Source organism: Cucurbita moschata, unplaced genomic scaffold (genome assembly GCF_002738365.1).
Source record: "Cucurbita moschata cultivar Rifu unplaced genomic scaffold, Cmos_1.0 Cmo_Scf00017, whole genome shotgun sequence".
In the NCBI taxonomy this organism is placed as follows: Eukaryota; Viridiplantae; Streptophyta; class Magnoliopsida; order Cucurbitales; family Cucurbitaceae; genus Cucurbita; species Cucurbita moschata.
The window spans coordinates 743,478-762,311 of record NW_019268533.1 but is presented as its reverse complement, the minus strand read 5'-3'; the positions used below and the strand labels follow the sequence as shown (position 1 = coordinate 762,311).

Here is an 18,834-nt window from a genome sequence, read left to right as displayed (position 1 = left end):
GGCATGCCACATGTCTCTGCCATGTCACCATCCTTTCAATAAGATGGCAATCCCGTAAATTCTAAAATTCAACGTCCATTAATTGAGTTTCTTAATATTTCATGTCAAAATTGAAGCTCCCTCACCAACTTCCCATCTCCCTCCTTTTGTTACCTGTGCTGTGAGTTTCAGTTTGTTGTGAAGTCTCCAACGAAGGACATGGAGGAATCTCTGCTGGGAGGAGAAGGTAGCAGTAGCTCCAGCTCTCGACGTCAGATTCCGCATGTCAGGTTTAGGCGCCGCTCCGATGCCATCGCTTATGGCTCGGCGTACCAAAGAGCAGCTGCTCTTGTGGATCTGGTTAGACTCTTTTGCCGCATTTGATTCTCGCGCGCGTTTTTTTTTTCTTCTTTCATTGGTGATGGAAATGTTTTCTGGTCTTTTATCACTTCACTGAACATTGTGATCCTTGTTTCTCTACTTTTGCTGGAGCTGTGTCTTTCAAGTATGATGAGTTTTGAATCTTATTTGGATTGTTTTGACGGATTTTTGGTTTGCGGAATCTTTATCTTGTGCCTGGCCTTTTCAGATATGGATTTGTGACTATAGAGAAATGACCTTGGTATTGGAGTGGTTTAGCGGTGGAATGTCTTGGAACTGGTCGTTGTTTTGCACAGAAGATTATTTTTCCTGTTGTTGACTCGAGTTGCATAGAAGATTATTTTTACTGTACTTCCAGCTTAATATATTGTTTTTAGATTCAACATTCATCGATAATCTATCTCCCTCTGAGCTCTAATCCTATTTCCAATTCTCATCATTTTCTCTCTGAGAATAGATGGTTTTACTTTTCTAGATTTTCAAAACTGAGCATAATTTCTGTTTGCCGTCTCTATGTTTCATTAGTGTAGCTGAAGGTATATGCTACTTATTTTGCTTGTGGCTACATATGCTCTGCTATATTTTCTCAATAACAATAATAATAAACAAAAAGCTCTATTAATGAGAAATTTTGTGTTCTTTCAAGTTCAACTCAATAATTTTCTATATTCATTCGAGAACTGATAAGTGCTAGAATGGAAAGAGCAAAATGGAAGTTTTTCTAAAATGGCGCTCCCCTACCTTTATTTTGTTTCCTTGACTCTGCTCTTCTTTTTTTTTTGTTAGTGTCTGTGCTCATCTTTATTTTTATGCCAAGAAATGGTACAAACGTGTGATAACAGTTAACTTTTCGATGAAACAAGGATTCTCTCATAGAGTTTATGGAAAAAAGGATTTAGTTTTACTTTAAACCTTGGCCAACGGAACATTTTTGTCATTGCTGATAGAGAATGAATTTTGCAGGCTGAAGATGGCATTGGTATACCCGAGAAAATTCTTGATCAGTCAAACTTTCAGAGTGCTGCAAGACTCTACTTCATTTTCATTAGATTTGATTTTCTTTGGTCCTTAAATTTCTTTGCGCTGATAATTCTAAATTTCTTTGAGGTTTGTTCTTCCGTTTTTTTGACATTCCTTTTGTTTTCAGTCGTAAAAAGAAGTTTTTATTCATTTTTTAATTTCTTAACATCTACAGAAACCTTTGTGGTGCTCCTCCAAATACGAGACACATTCTTGTAATGATAGGGAGTATTTCTTTCTTGGGCAATTGCCGTACTTAACAGCTGTTGAATCTCTTATATATGAGGTAAGAAAAAACTAAATAAATTCCGTTATTATTATCTTTTAAATTTTTTTTATTTATACTTCAGTCAAGTTGGAGTTGCTCATGTTATGGCTTTTCCAGGATAGATTATGTGATAGAATAGTGTTACTGCGTTCTCACGGCAGTTTCAATGCATACTCGTCCTAGTACTTGTTACTATAAATTATATATACGAATGCTACTGTACATAAGCACGGAAGCAAAACTGAGTTATAATATTGGAGGAGGATGAGATGCTTTATATACTCAAATATAATTTGCAGGAGAATGCTACTTGTAGATGCTGTATACTCCACTGTTTACAGAATCTCATTCATTGAAAGTGTAATATGTATAGATAACCTTCGATACAAGTGGCTGTGTGAGATTAAATGGCACTGCATGTAGAAATCTGTCATTTAGAGATATTTAATTGTTTCATGTTTTAATTGAACGGGTTATGAAGTTTCTTGGTTTCCTCATACGATATTCACAAACAATTCAGTGGGAAAGCTATTTCACCAATGATGGATGTTAATTTTCCAGATTATCTATATTTCTAAGTATCATCATGCATCCAGAAACTAATCTTGTGAAGTGTTCAGTCTTGTTTATTTCCCACTTTCAACTTTAGTCATTGTCTTCTTCATTGAATCTCTACTGTCTAAATGCAGGCAACGACTCTCATAATACTCACGATACACACTTTTTTCCCAATTTCATATGAAGGTGCTCAGCTTTATTGGAAAAATCCCTTGAACCAATTGAAGGTACTTGTCCAGCGTCTCTTTGTTGATAGGTATCCTAAATTAGTTTGAACTTTAAATGAACTTGAAGTAATTTGAATTATAAATGAAGTTGAAGTAATTTGAATTATGAATGATTTTGAAGGCTCGATACTTGGTAACTGGAAAACATTCACTTTTCATGTTTCGAGTAATTTGATCATAAAGACAACTTCCTTATGCCCTTAATGTCAAAAGTGCACATATAAATTATTTTCTTTCCTTATGGAAGTTATTGTTGATGATTTGAGAGGAGTAGTCCAACATTGGCTAATTAAGGGGAGATTATGAGTTTGTAAGTAAGGACACCATCTCCGTTAGAATGAAGCCTTTTGGGGAAACCAAAAGTAAAGCAATGAAAGCTTATGCTCAAAGTGGACAATATTATACTATTGTGGAGGTTCGTTGTTCCTAATATGGTATCAAAGCCATGCCCTTAACTTAATCATGTCAATAGAATACTCAAGTGTCGAACAAAGAAGTTGTGAGTCTCGAAGGTGTAGTCGAAGTGACTCACTACTGAGACGAGCTGTTCCAAGGGTTCCAGAGAAGGAGACCTTAGGGGAGGGTTTATGGTGCATTTGTTCGAGTGGAGGATTGTTGAGGATTATTGGGAAGAGTTGTCCCACCTTGGCGAATTAAGGGGAAGGTCATGGGTTTATAAGTAAGGAACACCATCTCTATTGGAATGAAGCTTTGTGGAGAAACCAAAAGTAAAGTCATGATAACTTATGTTCAAAGTGGATAATATCATACCATTGTGGAGGTTCGTTGTTTCTAACCGTTATCCATACAAGAGATTAGCAATAATTAGATGGATGTCTTCTAGGAAACGAAAAAAGTTTGTGAAGTGACTAAAAAGCTTCAGCAGAAATGCAAGATTTATTGCTTCCACTGAATTATTTTTGATACGTTGAACTTGAACATACAACCAGAGCCTACCGAAATGATGAAATGTTGGGTTATCATATTTTATTATCTTATGAATTATACATTTTGTTTATATCGCACTTCATCTTAAGATTATAATCATTGCTATATATTTTTCTTGTACCCTTGGTTAAAGGTAGTTTTATGAATTTTCTAGAATAGGCAAGTCAACGTTCTAATAATTGGAATCGCTTCCTTATGAATTGTCAATACCCTATCAGGTTTTGGTGGCTATGGTGTAGTAGTTTTTATGTAATTGATTCTATATCTTCCCCATTTTCCAGGTCGTTTGCACAATTATTTTGGTTGCCGATTTTGTCATTTATACCCTATATTTGTCGCCAGTGGCCTTTGATTCTCTTCCATTCAGAGTTGCACCATATATAAGGGTTGTCTTTTTCATCATGAATATCAGGTATATCTTTTTCTTGACAAGATTCTTATTTTGCTTGTCATACGTGAATCACACCTTATGTACTTAAAGATATTTGTAGCATCTAATTCAAAGAAGCTTGTTTCATCTACCCTTGTATCAGCAAGTAATTTAATTCCAAGAAACGAGTTTGCATATACTACTCTTGGCAAATGATTGTTTCGAGATGGCCATTTTAGTGGGTTAACATGGACTAGTTAGCTCATATTAATTGCCAGGTAATTATCCAAGATACAAACAAGCATTTAACATGTCGGATGTGTTGAGGAGATTTAAGACAAGGAAGCTTCATACATTTCATTTAAAGATAAAATTTCTGTGTAATATTAATTTTTGCCGTTGTTGGGTCTCTTGATATTTGAAATGACCATCAATAGTACTCTCTCCTTCTAGTGATTGAAGAAAGTCGGCTTGAGATAATGTATTAGAGGGAAAAGGTTAAGTTTTGATGGGGCCCTAACATTTAATCTTCATTAATTGCTCTGATGTAAACTCAAATGTTCAGATTTTGATTTACCTCTTCCCTTGATATCTGATACGTGTTCCTTATTGGTGGGAGTCGATCTATTTATGATTTAACTGTTTACTTTAAAAAAAACACAACAAATTTAATCATTTCATTTGGTCCTTAGGCATCTCCGGGAGAGCATCATCATCCTGGCTGGAATGCTTGGCACATACTTGAATGTCTTGGTTCGTATATATAATTTTGGCATAATAAATACTCTGTTTAGGCAGAATTTACAGTATACCTATATGACATCTAATATTTTCCTTTGCTCGAAAAGTTGAAGAACTGAGCCTAACATTATATTATGGCAATTATTATACCAATTCTTACTACGTTATTTCCATTTTCTTGCAGGCTCTAGGGCTTCTGTTTCTTCTGTTTTCCAGCTGGTTGGCATATGTTATATTTGAGGATACACAGCAGGGAAAAATAGTATTTACTTCTTTTGGAGCCACATTATATCAAATGTTTATTTTGTTCACTACATCCAATAGTCCAGATGTTTGGATACCTGCCTACAAGTAAGTGGGTAATTTAGAACGATTAAGACACTGTTAGTGGATTTTTATTGATATATTTTTCTATTAGTTAGACTTGTATTCGTTTTCTTCTTCATTCCTTTTGAAGTGAATTGATAACCCTTTGAAGTTTGTAAATTTTGGAAATGGTTGTTAACTTGTCATTCTGCTATACAATCCAAGATAAAAGTTTAGGAAACTATGTTGCCTGTGGTAGCAAGAAGCACTGTATAAGAGCTATGTGCAAGGATATCCCAGTTTTCTGATCAGAGGGAAAATTATTCCCCCTTCTCAATCACTATCACATTCCTGAATTTTGTACTGGTTGGTGGCCGTTTAATGATGGTGTAGCATACATTCATACATTTTGTGATATTCAAAATAGTAGCAAATCATTTGAACTTTCAATTTGAACGCTAACATTGCACAGTGCCACTAGTTTACTATATTAGTTCTAGAGATAGAATTTTACTTGATTTTGATAGAATCCATGTCCTTGAGATGTTAATGGTATTTTAAGGTTACATTAATTAATGAATTATGAGTGGTATGAAGTATCATTGTTATTAATTTCCATCAAATGTAAAAGAGTTATATTAGAATTTTTTTGATGCATTATTGAAGTTATTAACTGAAGAATGCAAGTTCAAAGACGTTTCTCCAACATTCTAAAGTAAGCATTACATTGACTTGTCTTTTACAGGGCATCTCGTTGGTATTGTCTCTTTTTTGTTCTTTACGTGCTGTTGGGAGTTTACTTCGTTACAAACTTGATTCTTGCTGTTGTATACGATAGCTTTAAAAGTCAGGTAAATACTATTTTACCATGCTCTGCCAGTGCAAATAGTTATCGAAGGCTTCAATTGGCTTTAGTACTCAATTTTGTCTGCCCGTTTCTTGCTTCATCCACAGATCCTTTTCCCGTCTCCAGATACTTACTTCATTCGTAGTTCATCAACGAAAGTTGATTTACTTACTTTATTATTTTTTTAATATGGATCCAAAAGCTCACGTTTTTTCTATTTTTTATTGTTTATTAATTTTTTAGCTTGCAAAACAAATTTCCGAGATGGACCGCTTGAGGAAAAGTATATTGGCCAAAGCTTTTGGTCTTATGGATACTAATGTAAGAATCGTGGCCACTTACCATCTAGCTTACATCTTCAAAGTTTTAAATGGGTGGCTCATAGATCCTATTTAATTTTGATGAAAGAATCTTGTCATACTTTTACGTTGGGGGCAAGTATCTGTCTTGTTCTTGTTCAGTTTTTATTTCCTGGTTTCTTCTTGTTTGTGTACTAGAAATTTCTCTTGGTAAATTTTCTATTAAACATAAAAAAACATTAAGATAGGGGAGGACACTGTTTTTAATTATCTGAATTAAGATAGGTCGGGCTTGTAACTATATAGAAATGACTGAAAAATGATGGTATTAGTTTTGAGCATTTGAGCATTGCTATTATTATTGATAGTTGTATAGAAACTAATAGTGTTTCTTATGCTTTTTCATTGGGTATCAACGTGTAAAAGCCAGGGTGAAAACATTCAGCAGATAATTTTATGGAAGGTAGAGCTATATGGAGAGTTTTTCGTTGTTGGAAGAAAATAATAAGATGTCCCTTTTGGGATATGCATATGGGTATCATCTAAGCTTTAATGAAGGACATGACTTAGTTAGAGTTATGTTTTTAAGAAGAGGCCTACTTAATTCATTTTTTTAGTTTAGCTGAAAAGATTGTAATCATTTGAGAAAATATTTAGTTCATAATAATGTTAATTTATGTAGTGGACTTGTATCATGACGTCAAACTTGGTTAGATAGTGGTTATCCCAAAAAAAAAAAAAAAAAAAAAAAAAAAAAAAAAAAAAAAAAGTTAGGTAGTGTCAATTTTGATTTAGAGAATGGAGGACTTGATTAAAATCCCATTTGATGCCGTGCTGCTATTTGTTTTTGGTTTACCCTTCATACCTGCTGGTTTATTAAAATTCTTGTATGTGATCATTCAATGTTGCATTGTCGTGGATAAAGGTTCTGCTGAGTGTCCCCATTTTACCTTGAGTTGTTGGTTCTGTGCCTTTTCTATTTTATTTGTTGACTAGAATAACGAGGTAAATATGGTCCACGTTACCATCCAACATCTTGTTTTCTTCAAAAGTTCATGGTGAAGATACTGCATGTTGATTACCTCCTCATGTCTTTACAGAACGTTGGGTTTATCAATAAAGAGCAGTGCCTTGCACTTTTAGAAGAACTTAACAGATACAGGTTTTTGTACCTTCTCTACCTCTCTATCGTCTGCCAGTTTTGGAAGTTCATTTGTTACAGCTAAGTCAGAAATACTTGCAAAAGTGCTTGATGAAAAACTAATAATCCTTCATAGTGGCATCCTGTGTATCTATCAAGTTTTTATAATTCTTTCTGTTGGTTATTATTTATTTATTTTTTAATTTACGATCAAACACCTGCTGAAATTTGTATTTTTGCTTCTTATGATCATATTTCATGATCATATCTGCTAAGAATTGGTGGGTAACATCTTATTTTCGCTGATTGCATGTGGAAGTAGGCAGTGAATACAAAGGCATAGTACAGAGTTTTATCTTTCAGACTAAGGCTACAATTTCAATTTTGTAGTTTGCCTGGTATAGAAGAAATCTTAGTTTTAGCTTTTGCCCGTTGGCTAGTCTTACATTTTCAAGATTGTAACATTTATGCTCAGGTCTTTGCCGAAAGTATCAAGGGATGATTATGAGTTAATATTTGATGAGCTGGATGACAGTCGTGATTTTAAGGTACATTAGTTCCTCAAAATTGTTAAACTAAATAATTTTTTTCGATTCTTGTTCTCGAAATAACTTATATTCATCCTTACAAGTTACAACCTAGCTAGTATTGGATGAGGGTGGTAGTGATAAGTTAAGGTACATTAGTTACTTGAATTTGTGAAAGTGTGTCGGTACGGGACCTTGAATGCAAGATTATTTGTTTATTATTTAAAAAAAAGAAAAACAAAAACAAAAACTTCTATTGATATGGTAAAAAGTTGCATACAAAAACCTATTCTCTGAAGGAGCTTACGAAAAGACTCCCATATTAAGGTTAAATACAAAGGAAGAACAATTTAAAAAAAAAAAAAAGAGGAACACCATTGAAACAATAAATTTTACTTATAGGAAACCTATGCCCTGAAAGAAGCTTATGAAAAGTCTCCCCAGTTATGGTTAATTACTGAGGCTTGATTGCATATTCAATTTGTGATTATAATAAACATACTGATGGATTATATCTTCAGTCATGCATAGACGAACATACTAGGTTTTTCTTCTTTTTGGGGATGGGTTCTCTCTACCCCTGGCCCTTAAGCTGTTTTTCTTGTTGACATGAATACACACACACACACACATAAGCAATTAAAAATAATTTTCTTTATCTTGATTTTATTTGGATTCCTTCCTCATATGTAGATTAATATGAATGAGTTCGCTGATCTTTGCAATGCTATAGCCTTGAAGTTCCAGAAGGAGGACATTGTAAGTCCTTATAGTTTTATCCATGAATTTTAGAAACTACTGAGGAGTGACAGAATGAATAATGGCTTAATTTGCTCATCGGAATTACTATGATTGCAGCCTTCATGGTTTGAAGGGTATCCTTCGATCTACCATTCAGTTTTCTCAAAAAAGTTGAAAGCATTTGTGCGGAGCCCCACATTTGGATATGCTGTATCTTTTATCCTCATACTGAACCTGGTTGCTGTTATTATTGAAACAACTGTAAGACTTGCTTAAATAATAATTTTATTTATGTAATTAATTTCGTCATGTTATCATGAATGGAAATTTAATCAACTTTGTCACATTATCATGGATGGAAATCTTTTCGATCTTTCAAACATAGAATTTATCATCTCTTGTGATTTATGTTGCTATCATATGGAGGATTCGATTAATTGATTTTGTCTAAATTATATAAAGTACTTTCACCTTTATTTTCCTTTGTTTGCACAATTAAGTTTTGGATTCTGATACAAGTATATTAAGCGATGATCTTAGTTGATATTTATGTGTTTGTTGAAGAAATATCGAAATAATTGGTAGCAGCTCCATTCAATTTAATTAAAGTTTTTTTAATGCAGCTTATAAGGCATTTAACTTCTGGTATTCGTGTTTCAGCTTGATATAGCAAACAATGCAGGTCAGAAAGCATGGCAAGAACTCGAGTTTGTATTTGGTAAGGTCTTGATAAGGAAATATTTTATTTTCTTCAAATAACTATGTAGTAGTTTCCAACTTCTTACAATTTTCTTTTTATTAAGTATTCCTGGTTGAAATTTCAATAATGGTTATTTTGCTTTGAAGAACCTGTATCATTTTTGGGTAGGAAAAAACAATGCAACATAGCATCTAAGAGATTGAACTCCAATAGAACTTGAGCGAAGATTTTTTTTATTATTCAAAAGCATTATACGAGAAACTATCCAATAGGATGCAAATCCCCTAAGTAAGAATAAATTACTCGCGAAACAACCAACTAACGAAGTAATTCAACAACAATGAACAATTATGTGAAAGCAATTATGTGATTGATTGTTACCATGGTTATCTTTTTCTTATTTTACACAAAATATCTTTTTTTTTTCCCAACAGGTTGGATATATGTAGTTGAAATGGCTCTAAAAATCTACTCGTTTGGATTTTTGAACTATTGGAGAGATGGCCAAAATCAGTTTGATTTCCTTGTCACGTGGATTATAGGTAAATAGTATGTGTGTGTGTGAGAGAGAGGGGGGGAGGGGGGTCAATTTTTTATTTTTCATTGTGTTAATATTTTCTTTATCAATCTTTTTAGTATCACTTTTACTTTGACAGTGATTGGAGAAACTATGACTTTCGTTGCACCCAGTGGACTAACTTTTCTTTCAAATGGAGAATGGTAAGGGTAATTCTGTCCATCCTGTGTAAACCAAAATGTTCTCTATTCTTTCATAAAGATATTCTCTTGCTGTCTAATTCCCTTACGGAATGAGTGAAAAAATTGATGGCTTGGTGCCTAAAACTTCTATGTTTTGATTTAACATTTCAAAAGTTAAATGATAACGGTAGAGATGGGTGAGATACTGTACATGATGCATTTCTGTTCAACTTCTTCCTTAGATCCTTTGAATCCACAAGAAGTTAAAATGACCATAAAGCATTAAGAAAAAGAAAAGAAAAGAAAAAAAGCCTTCAGGAGAAAAAGTAATTACCCGGATCCATTTACATATTTAATTATCACAGATTCACAAAATTAAAGTACTGTGATAAAGTAGTATAACCAAAATGTTTTTAAGGTAATAAGTTCGAACTATGGCTAATCTTGATCGCCTACCTAGGATATTTTATATTATGCATTTTTTTTTTATGGCAGAAATTGTAGGGTCAAATTATTGTTTCATAGGATTAGCTTAGGTGCGCACAAGCTATCACAAATATCCACAAATAGTTAAATAAATAGATCATAATAAAAAACTATTTAGTTTTTATCAAAGAAAATGGTTAAATCAGAACATGCTGTATATTTTGGTATTATCAATTATTGACATTGCTTGCATCATAGTTTAGGCCCACTCTTTCTTTCTATGTTTTTTATTTGTCTGAGGGGAGAGTGGTGGAATCTGTTTATTGAAGTCTACTTGTTTTGAGATTAACGAAGCATGTATCAATTAACTGGAGAAATGTACACGTGTAGCAATCAACACCTGTCTTTCTCACATGAAATAAGATTCTCTTTCATTGTATTGGTAACATAGACCCTGCATAGGCTGAATGTTCATCCAAATGGCTGTAAACTAATATAGGGGCATGTTGTTAGCAAAGGGTTTCACATGTCTATCCTTTCTCACTATTTAACTTTAGTCTTGTTCATACCGGATATGGACATTATAGAAGTGAAACCATGGAATTCTATACTACATTGACTCAGCTTTATTAAAATCAAGCATAATACCTTCTCTTCTAATGTATAGCATGTTGTTCTTTTTTAATCTTGCTAAGATAAACAATTTTGTTTTTCTCTTCTTTGCCTACAGGATTCGCTACCTTCTGATAGCAAGAATGTTACGCTTGATAAGGCTCCTAATGCATGTCCGGCAATATCGAGCTTTTCTTGCTACCTTTTTAACTCTCATCCCTAGTTTGATGCCATATCTAGGAACCATTTTCTGTGTCCTCTGTCTTTATTGCACACTTGGTGTGCAGGTAAATACGTTGATCGATATGAACTATTTATGAAAATAGAAGAATGAAATGAATTTTATAAGATACACTTTTATTAGCTTTTCCTGTCATAAATTGCATCTTGTTGCAACATATAAACTGACTAATTTAGGTCCTTAGATGATCATAAACTTTGATCATCTAAACTTTAATCCTAAGTTTTGTATCATGTCTCCAGATTTGTATTATTATATATTTTACTCTTTAGTAATTGTATCTTTTTATGTCGGTCGGTCATTCAAATTCTTTAGATTTTGAACTATTTTCGGTGCATGTTTCTAGTCATCGTAATATAATGTAGTCAAATATCTTTACTTTTTGCTGTCTTCACTAATGCCCTTGCTTTTGTCTCAATCGTTTTAAAGGTCTTTGGAGGACTTGTTAATGCTGGAAATGCCACTTTGTCTAAGACTGATCTGGATGAGGATGAGTATCCTTAGATGTTTTACTTCTTTTTCTNCTTCTTCTTCTTCTTTTTTTTTTTTTTTTTTTTTTTTTTTTTTTTTTTTTTTTTTTTTTGGCTAGATACTTCTAAATACTTTGATAGTGGATTCTGAATTTTTATAGGCTTCTAAATAGGGATTCATTGTGGCTGCAGGAGCTTTCTTTGAAAATTTGTTGAAACCAGTTTAACTTTTTTCTGTATTGTCCTTGTGAAGGACGTTTTCTGTTTAGATTTTCCTTGACTGAGTCAGCTACCTACTTTTCAATTTTAACGACTATCCTAATGGCATGGTGACACTGTTCAATTTGCTAGTTATGGGAAACTGGCAAGCCTGGATGCAGGTACCTTCTTTTATTATCAGTTTCCTCGTTTTTTTTTTTTTTTTGGCTTCTGGCTCCTGTAAACCTAAAGCGGTATATCTGTTATATTCTCCTTTGGGGGTATGGTTATATGCATCTAAAAGTGAAAATTGAAATCTTTAGATTATATGTTATATGCAAATAGTTAGAATGAATTTTATTTGTAATTTCTTCAAACATTAATACCTTGATATGTCCATTGAATGTTGACGGTTTTGGTATTTGGTTCAGTATGAAGGAAAACAAAAACTAAAAGAAATTAAGCTTAATCTTGGAACAAAAATTCTGAAGATAGAAGGGTACTGCAATGTCATACTAATTTTTCCCTTCACGAAAATCAGATGTTTCAAAATTCCGTTTATTCTAGTTGTCATTGTCCTATGCTAATAAGATTATCCCTTGACATACGAAGTAGTATTTATTTATATGTACTCTAGCCTCATAAGTTGGATTTCACAGATGCCTCATCCTTGTGTTTCAAGTAATTATTTTCATTTTCCACCATTTCTGGAATTTGTCACTGAATTTAATATTTATATTCTCAGAGCTACAAGGAATTAACAGGAAGCATTTGGACCCTCGTTTATTTTATCAGTTTCTACCTAATAACCGTTTTGCTGCTCTTAAATTTGGTAAGTTTGCTTTTGTGCTTTTTTGCAATGCCCCTACCTCATCGTTTACATCTTTACTATGATGATAGCTGCAAATAAATGGGCTTCCTTGCTGAGAAATGCTGCATAATGAATAAAACGGAATCTGATTACACCAGGAATTTTTTTTCCTTTACGTGCTAGACTATTTTCTTAATTGACACAATACCTTCATAAATAACGAGGAGATTGATACTGTTGAAAAGAAATGTTAATATTGGACTTCAAATAAATGGAGGGCTCATGTTCTTTACTTCATCTTTTCTTCTCTTTTTTTCCACTAACGAGAAAATCCAAAATAACCTTCTTTAATTGGTAATTACCAACGGCTTATTGCACTCACCGCTACAAGGTGATTGACATGATTGTCAGTTATTAGTTAAGTTTCCAGTGTTCTCGTCAAAGTTATGATGAATGCATGCTTGTAAGCATATCATATTTGATATAATGGCATTACAAATTAAAAAACTTAAAATATTGTGATATGATTCAGGTTGTAGCCTTTGTCTTGGAGGCATTCTTTGCTGAATTGGATATTGAATCTTCAGAAAATGGCGAAGAACAGGATCAGGTCAGTATCTTCTGATCCTTGAGAAGGATGGGTATTGTGAACTACTGGACTTCAATTGATAGTAGAAATGGAGACCTCATGCAAATTAATGATTTATATTAACTCTTACTATAACTGAAAAAAAAAAGTATGTGATTGAAACACATATACTAAGACTAAATATTTGGATTTAGAGATGTACGTTTTTCTTCTGATTGATATTGCTGAAGTTTTATTCTAGCAACTGGACATTAGTTTTGGGGAGAAAAATTGTTGCCTCTTCTTTTGAATGCTTGAGTGCATATATTTAGTTATTGCGATTATTTATCCACAAAATCTCAAACCTTTGCAATAAAATTCTAATCTACGAATCTACATTAGCTGTTGAAGTATTATCTTTTTGATATACATAATCAACACCTTGAAATTTTTAAATTTTGTTTCTGCTTACTCACAAGATATTTAATCCATCAGATTCTAAAAAAATTAGAGACGATAAATTAGACACACAATGTTAAAATCTTATACTTTTATACATTTTTTTTTTCTTTTCTTAATTGCCTCCTCTGCTCCACTCCTAGTTTTTCAGATTAACGTTGCTGGTTCTGCCATTTTATTGTGTTTATACCGGTACTTTTAGGTTACAATGACAATGAAAAAAAAGAAGGATAAAGGAACAATCATTAAACTTGCCTATTTATCCAACATTTGTGCTTTTTTCACTGTGGGATAACATGAAGGTCCAACTAACTGTACTTATGAATCTAAATTCTGTGGTTCAGGACGGAGATAGTAGAAAGGATCGTCGACGTTTTGTTGGGTACGACAATAAGTAGTTTTAATGTGCATCCATCCTCTCCATTTGACTTGAAAATGTTGACGTGACAAATTTTTATGGGTTTTTTCCAGCACTAAAACTCGGAGTCGCAAAGTTGACATTCTTCTCCATCATATGTTGAGTGCAGAATTGGATAAGGATTCCGATTAGTGCTGTTTCTTTTCCAGGTTAGCAGCCAACCCTTGTTCCCAAATAATTGATTAGTTGAACGCTCTCTGCATTGTTGCTGCATCATCCCACTTGTCTTTTGATATTTTGATTACATTTTCCACACATTAAGAGAGTTAAGAATTTAGACACATTCGCCAGAATTCATTTCTCTCATACTTATTTTTATCTTTCAATCCGAGTGCTTCGTTTGGTTCATCTATCTGCTAGGCGCCCATCGATTTGATAATCTGGTAACGTTGATGTTACCTAATAACGTGGAAAAGGAGAATAGATACAAAATATCACGGTACTCAAAGAACCAATAGCACCAAAGACGCAAACTTACTCCATGAGAAAATAGCTCTTATTTAATTGTAAATGTTCCCTCCGTGACAAGCACATGCAGACACTCACCATATATTTGTGTGCCTGTGTAAACAATCTGCAGATGAGGAATTTTTCGTCAAATGAAGCTCCCAGTTTCAGTTCGTCCGTTCCCCGTGATGCGAGAATTCCAAATGAACCAAAAAAACGTGTATAAATGATCCCTACACATCATACTTCCTGTAATCCTGATGTCAGTGGATAGTTCTGAAGGGGGTAACCTTAAAGATGGGGAGTCTGCATGAACATTAATGTAGTTTGTTATCTGAACTGCGTAGACAGCAGGTGACTTTCCAAAGTTTTATTTACTTGATCTCCATTAGGAGAGAGAGAGAGCTTAGCTATACAGTCTGCTAGTTTGATTTCAGTTGGATTACTGTACTCTTGATTTTTAAACTATGGAATCCTCTCGCCTCATCGTTTACCACTCCATTCACAAAGTCCGAGATGATTGCTGGTAATAAAATAATGCGACGTGTGAGGAATCAAGCATCTCCACTTTTGTAATGGGCCATTTTTTTTTTAAATTCATACGCACGTTGGATTATTGTTGTTTATTTTATACATGATTTTGTAATTGAAAATTTTACAGGCGTCTCCAATAGAGTGCTAGGGTCTTATCGACGAATAACTTTTCTAGTGGAGATTTTTCCATATAAAATTTTTATGCGTGATGAGTAAATTTTTTTAATATATTTATCTGTGGAGTCAATTATGGTTGTTTATTAAAACACTCCTCCCTCGACTCTGAAAGAAGGCATCTATACATTCAGCTTGCTTCCTTATTTATATTCTCCCTGTCTAGCAAAGGTAAGCAGAAAGCCAAAAACCAGGTGGTCACATAGAGACGAAGAAATGAGGAGCATGAAAGGAGAGGTGTCATTGAACCTGCCCGCCGAGAAAGCATGGCAGATGTACAGAGACAACGAGGTTATCAGTAAAATCAATCCTGAGCTGCTTTCTCGAGCTGAATATGTTCAAGGAGATGGTGGCCCTGGAACTCTCAGGCTCTTCAAGCTTGGCCCTGGTACCTCTCTCTCTCTCTCTCTCTAGAAATTCTTGTTTAATTTTTTGTTTCCATATACAAATCCATGAAAACCATAGCTGAATTCTTAGTCTTCAATTCTAGACACTGCTTGTTGGGTGGATTTTGAACACCGTCAAGATATCTAACATCTTTGTTTACAAGGGAAAAAAAGTGATAGCGTAGTGTAATAAATGAGTTATTATTGATTATGATGAGACGTGTAGCCTTGAGAAGCTACGTGGGGGAGTCGGTGGAGAAGATAGAGAAGGTGGAGACAGGTCGATCAGTGAGCTACGACGTGGTGGGAGGAGAGCTAATGAAGATGTATAATCCGTACAAAGTGACCTTCACATTCACTCCAGTGGAAGGAAAAGAGACGGAAATGTGCACCGCTCAGTGGCAAGCTGAATACGAGCCACTGTCTCCCACCATCCCTCCACCGGACAAGGCTAGGGATGCTGCCTTGCGGTTCCTCCAGTGCTTTGACAAGTTTGACCTCAGCTTCTAGAGCCCTCAACACAATCCTTCCTCTATATTTCAGTGTATGGAATAAGTTTGGAAAGGGTAGAGCAGTCCATGCTCTCTCTCTCTCTCTCTCTCTCTCTCTGTCTTGTGAAAATCTAGTTGGGTCATGTCAATCTTGTGTGAGAAACTTCTCTAGTTCTGGATTAGGTGCCATCGCTGAATTTATGTATGTGATGTTAACGAAGTGCAAAGCCCAACGGGGATGTCAAGAACAATATCGCAGTACTATCTGGTTGGGTGACTTTTAGGCACGAATCTAGTTTTTCTTTTGCTTCCTTATTTGAAAGAAAAATAAATCATATTAAAGTAGTGAAAGAGTATTGTTGTTTCAATATGCGACAGAGAAATAACATATTGATATTTGATATACGGAAAAGTGGAAAGGAAAAGTTGCTACGCCATGTCTACAAAAAACAGTATGAAAATGGGTCAACTAAGCGCTTTTAAGCAACTTTCAGAATATGAAGTAAATTGGTATTTGGTAAATTTTATATTTAAATCTGAAAAGGGCAGTTACCATGTTTAGTAAATGAATCTTGATTAAAGATTATATATTATAATTTAATAATTGCTTAAATTTGTATATGTTTTGAACTTTATTCTAATTTTGTTTGTAAAATCTAATGTAATTTTCTTTTTAAAATCCGTTTTTTGATTAATTTATAACCACTTTTAATACAATCATAATAAAAAATTCAAACGTAGCCAAATGGTATATATACATAATTGCACTAATTTCATACTTGGCTGATTAGTTGGGATTAGGACGTTGTTAATCTAATTTAGTTGTTTACTTAAGCTATGGCTTTCAAGCAATTCAACTTGATTAACATAATTGAGGTTTTATATGCATCACTCATTATAATTATTCGGAGTATTATTCATTAATGACATCAAGAAATATACTTCTTTTACATTGATGTCCATTTGCCTGACATCATTAGCAAACCATGTTTTAAATAACCCAACTTGAGGAGCCTTCTTAATAATGATATTAAGTGGTGATTAAGTGATTAAGATCATCTGGTTGACATTTCTTGGTTGACATTTCTTGATGCAATAGTAACGCAAAATAAAATTTAGTTTCAAGATGCACTAATGTTGGGAAGTAAAAATCGCTTTTCACACTCGAAGCTATATTGTTTGAACGAAACTCTATATGTGCTTGTGTTTGATCTTATCACTAATCAATTGTGTCTCGCGGGTGGGTTTGTCCCAATGGTCGCTTCCAGATTCCTTCACGTGCTTCTTCAATCAACACAACTGATCCAAGAACAACCCTAAAAGTTGATGCTTACTTTTGGCAATTTTGGACACTAACCCTCAGTTCTACTGTAATATCAATCATAATAGACATAAACGAACTTGTGATAAGTGGTTTCTATTTGGTCACATATATTGGAAATTCAAAGTCCATTAACAAAAGTTCGTATTAAAAAAAAAAAAAAAGACAATATCAAACGAAGCATAATTCAGTTCTATTTTTTAACGATATTATTTTTACAACAGTAAAAAAAGGAATTTCGACCTAATTTTTTTTGTATGGTCAAAAGTTGCATATTAATAAAAGAAAATCTTAAAAGACCAAAAAGAAAATTTTTAAAAGAAAAAAAAATAACAATGGAGTTTCTTATACAAAGGACATCGCGTGTAACGTGACTTCCCAAATACGTGAATCAATCAATAGGTTGGTAAAAGCGAAGGCATTATATATTCTGGCGCCATAACCTTCGCGCCAAAGGCAACTCTTCCCGCCAATTCCCTCTCTACATAAACCCTAAAACATCTCTACAATTTTCATCGAATCCTAATTCCACTTTCTCTACAAATCTTCACCATGGTGGTTCCTCTCGGCCCCGGCAAGTTCTACGGCAGCAGCCTCCCTCGTCCACGCTATTACACCGATATCAAGCTCAACAACGAGCGTATTGATCCACCTACGCCGGTCCTCGATCCGCTTCTCTCATGGGCAAACGAGGCTCATTGGTCTATGGGTGGCCTCAGCTTTAATCGCCTGAGGCTTCAAGGTCGAATCGAAGGTAATGTCCACAAACTTCGAGCCGAGCGCGAGAGGGTTGTTAAGCTGGACTCTGCGCCAAGGAGATCTAACCCTGACGACGAAGCTGCGGGCGATCGCCAATTCAAGAAGTCGAAATCTGTATCTCCACCGCCGGCGCCGATGGCAGCAAAGAGACGGCGATTTATGGCTCTGTTTGACGACGACGATGATGATGTTGGCGTGTACAAGGAAGAGACTGGGGTTGTGAAGAGGAGGTTGGTGAAGAAGCTGGGAGATGATTTTGATCGAGTGGCTGCAGAGAGTAAGGGAGATCAATTAAAGAGGGATAGAAGCTCGGAAATCAATGGGGTTTGTGAATCTGTAATGAAGATCGTTGGAGAGATTAACGATGAAAATACAAGGGGGGAAAAGGTCAACACTGAAAGAAAACGGAAGAGTGGTGGAAAAGTGGAGACTGGTTCCGTTTCTGGGACAAGAACATCTCCCAGATTGGCTAAATTGATTTGATATATGGATATAGTATAGGGTGTTAGCTTCTGTTTTTTTCTTCTCTTAATTCTTTCTTGGTTTCTGGTATTCATAACTGGGCCAAGTTCTATTATGTTGCTGTTGTCTTTGTTTGGCTGTGGAAATGTGATAATGGAATGTGGTTCTGCAATTTAAAGGTCCATATGATTGGTGAATAACACAATTGATATCTTATCTTTTGGATGCAATTATCTGAAGATTGCCTCCTGAGTTCAAGGGGGGAAACCATCAATCTAACCCCTTTGATCTTATCTCAGGGGAAA

At 34.5% G+C, this 18,834-nt stretch overlaps 3 protein-coding genes across 5 annotated transcripts; all 3 read left to right on the top strand.

Moving 5' to 3' along the window:
• Positions 1-101: 101 nt before the first annotated feature.
• Positions 102-14,965, top strand: LOC111455128 (two pore calcium channel protein 1A-like). 2 transcript variants are annotated; one of them, XR_002712543.1, is made up of 25 exons: positions 102-339; positions 1,324-1,467; positions 1,556-1,666; positions 2,338-2,433; positions 3,663-3,793; positions 4,444-4,504; positions 4,677-4,843; positions 5,544-5,649; positions 5,889-5,966; positions 7,045-7,106; positions 7,561-7,633; positions 8,306-8,371; positions 8,471-8,614; positions 9,014-9,071; positions 9,488-9,595; positions 9,710-9,773; positions 10,909-11,077; positions 11,461-11,525; positions 11,791-11,881; positions 12,445-12,531; positions 13,043-13,120; positions 13,882-13,919; positions 14,009-14,104; positions 14,536-14,629; positions 14,661-14,965. XR_002712543.1 is itself a non-coding variant. In XM_023096674.1 (24 exons), the coding sequence occupies exons 1-23, from the start codon at positions 199-201 to the stop codon at positions 14,085-14,087; spliced, it is 2,217 nt and encodes a 738-aa protein (XP_022952442.1). In that variant the 5' UTR covers positions 102-198; the 3' UTR covers positions 14,088-14,104; positions 14,536-14,965. The 2 variants fall into 2 exon arrangements, 1 of the variants encoding a protein (XP_022952442.1); XM_023096674.1 differs by having other exon boundaries at positions 14,536-14,965.
• Positions 14,672-16,274, top strand: LOC111455132. Of its 2 annotated transcripts, none has more exons than XM_023096678.1 (3): positions 14,672-14,756; positions 15,282-15,498; positions 15,723-16,274. In XM_023096678.1, exons 2-3 carry the CDS (start codon positions 15,327-15,329, stop codon positions 16,004-16,006), a joined length of 456 nt encoding a protein of 151 aa, XP_022952446.1. In that variant the 5' UTR covers positions 14,672-14,756; positions 15,282-15,326; the 3' UTR covers positions 16,007-16,274. The 2 variants fall into 2 exon arrangements, with proteins under 2 accessions (XP_022952446.1, XP_022952445.1); XM_023096677.1 differs by having other exon boundaries at positions 14,673-14,756; positions 15,277-15,498.
• Positions 16,275-17,762: 1,488 nt separating this feature from the next.
• LOC111455131 lies at positions 17,763-18,727 on the top strand. Its single transcript, XM_023096676.1, has one exon. The coding sequence runs from the start codon at positions 17,861-17,863 to the stop codon at positions 18,548-18,550; it is 690 nt and encodes a 229-aa protein (XP_022952444.1). The 5' UTR covers positions 17,763-17,860; the 3' UTR covers positions 18,551-18,727.
• Positions 18,728-18,834: the final 107 nt, after the last annotated feature.

Coding starts and splice junctions, on each gene's coding strand:
- LOC111455128 (XM_023096674.1), top strand. CDS start 199: ATGGAGGAATCTCTGCTGGGAGGAGAAGGTAGCAGTAGCTCCAGCTCT. Junction 11,526..11,790: donor ACTGATCTGGATGAGGATGA/GTATCCTTAGAT, acceptor TGACTGAGTCAG/CTACCTACTTTTCAATTTTA. Junction 12,532..13,042: donor TTTTGCTGCTCTTAAATTTG/GTAAGTTTGCTT, acceptor GATATGATTCAG/GTTGTAGCCTTTGTCTTGGA.
- LOC111455132 (XM_023096678.1), top strand. CDS start 15,327: ATGAGGAGCATGAAAGGAGAGGTGTCATTGAACCTGCCCGCCGAGAAA. Junction 15,499..15,722: donor GCTCTTCAAGCTTGGCCCTG/GTACCTCTCTCT, acceptor TGAGACGTGTAG/CCTTGAGAAGCTACGTGGGG.
- LOC111455131 (XM_023096676.1), top strand. CDS start 17,861: ATGGTGGTTCCTCTCGGCCCCGGCAAGTTCTACGGCAGCAGCCTCCCT.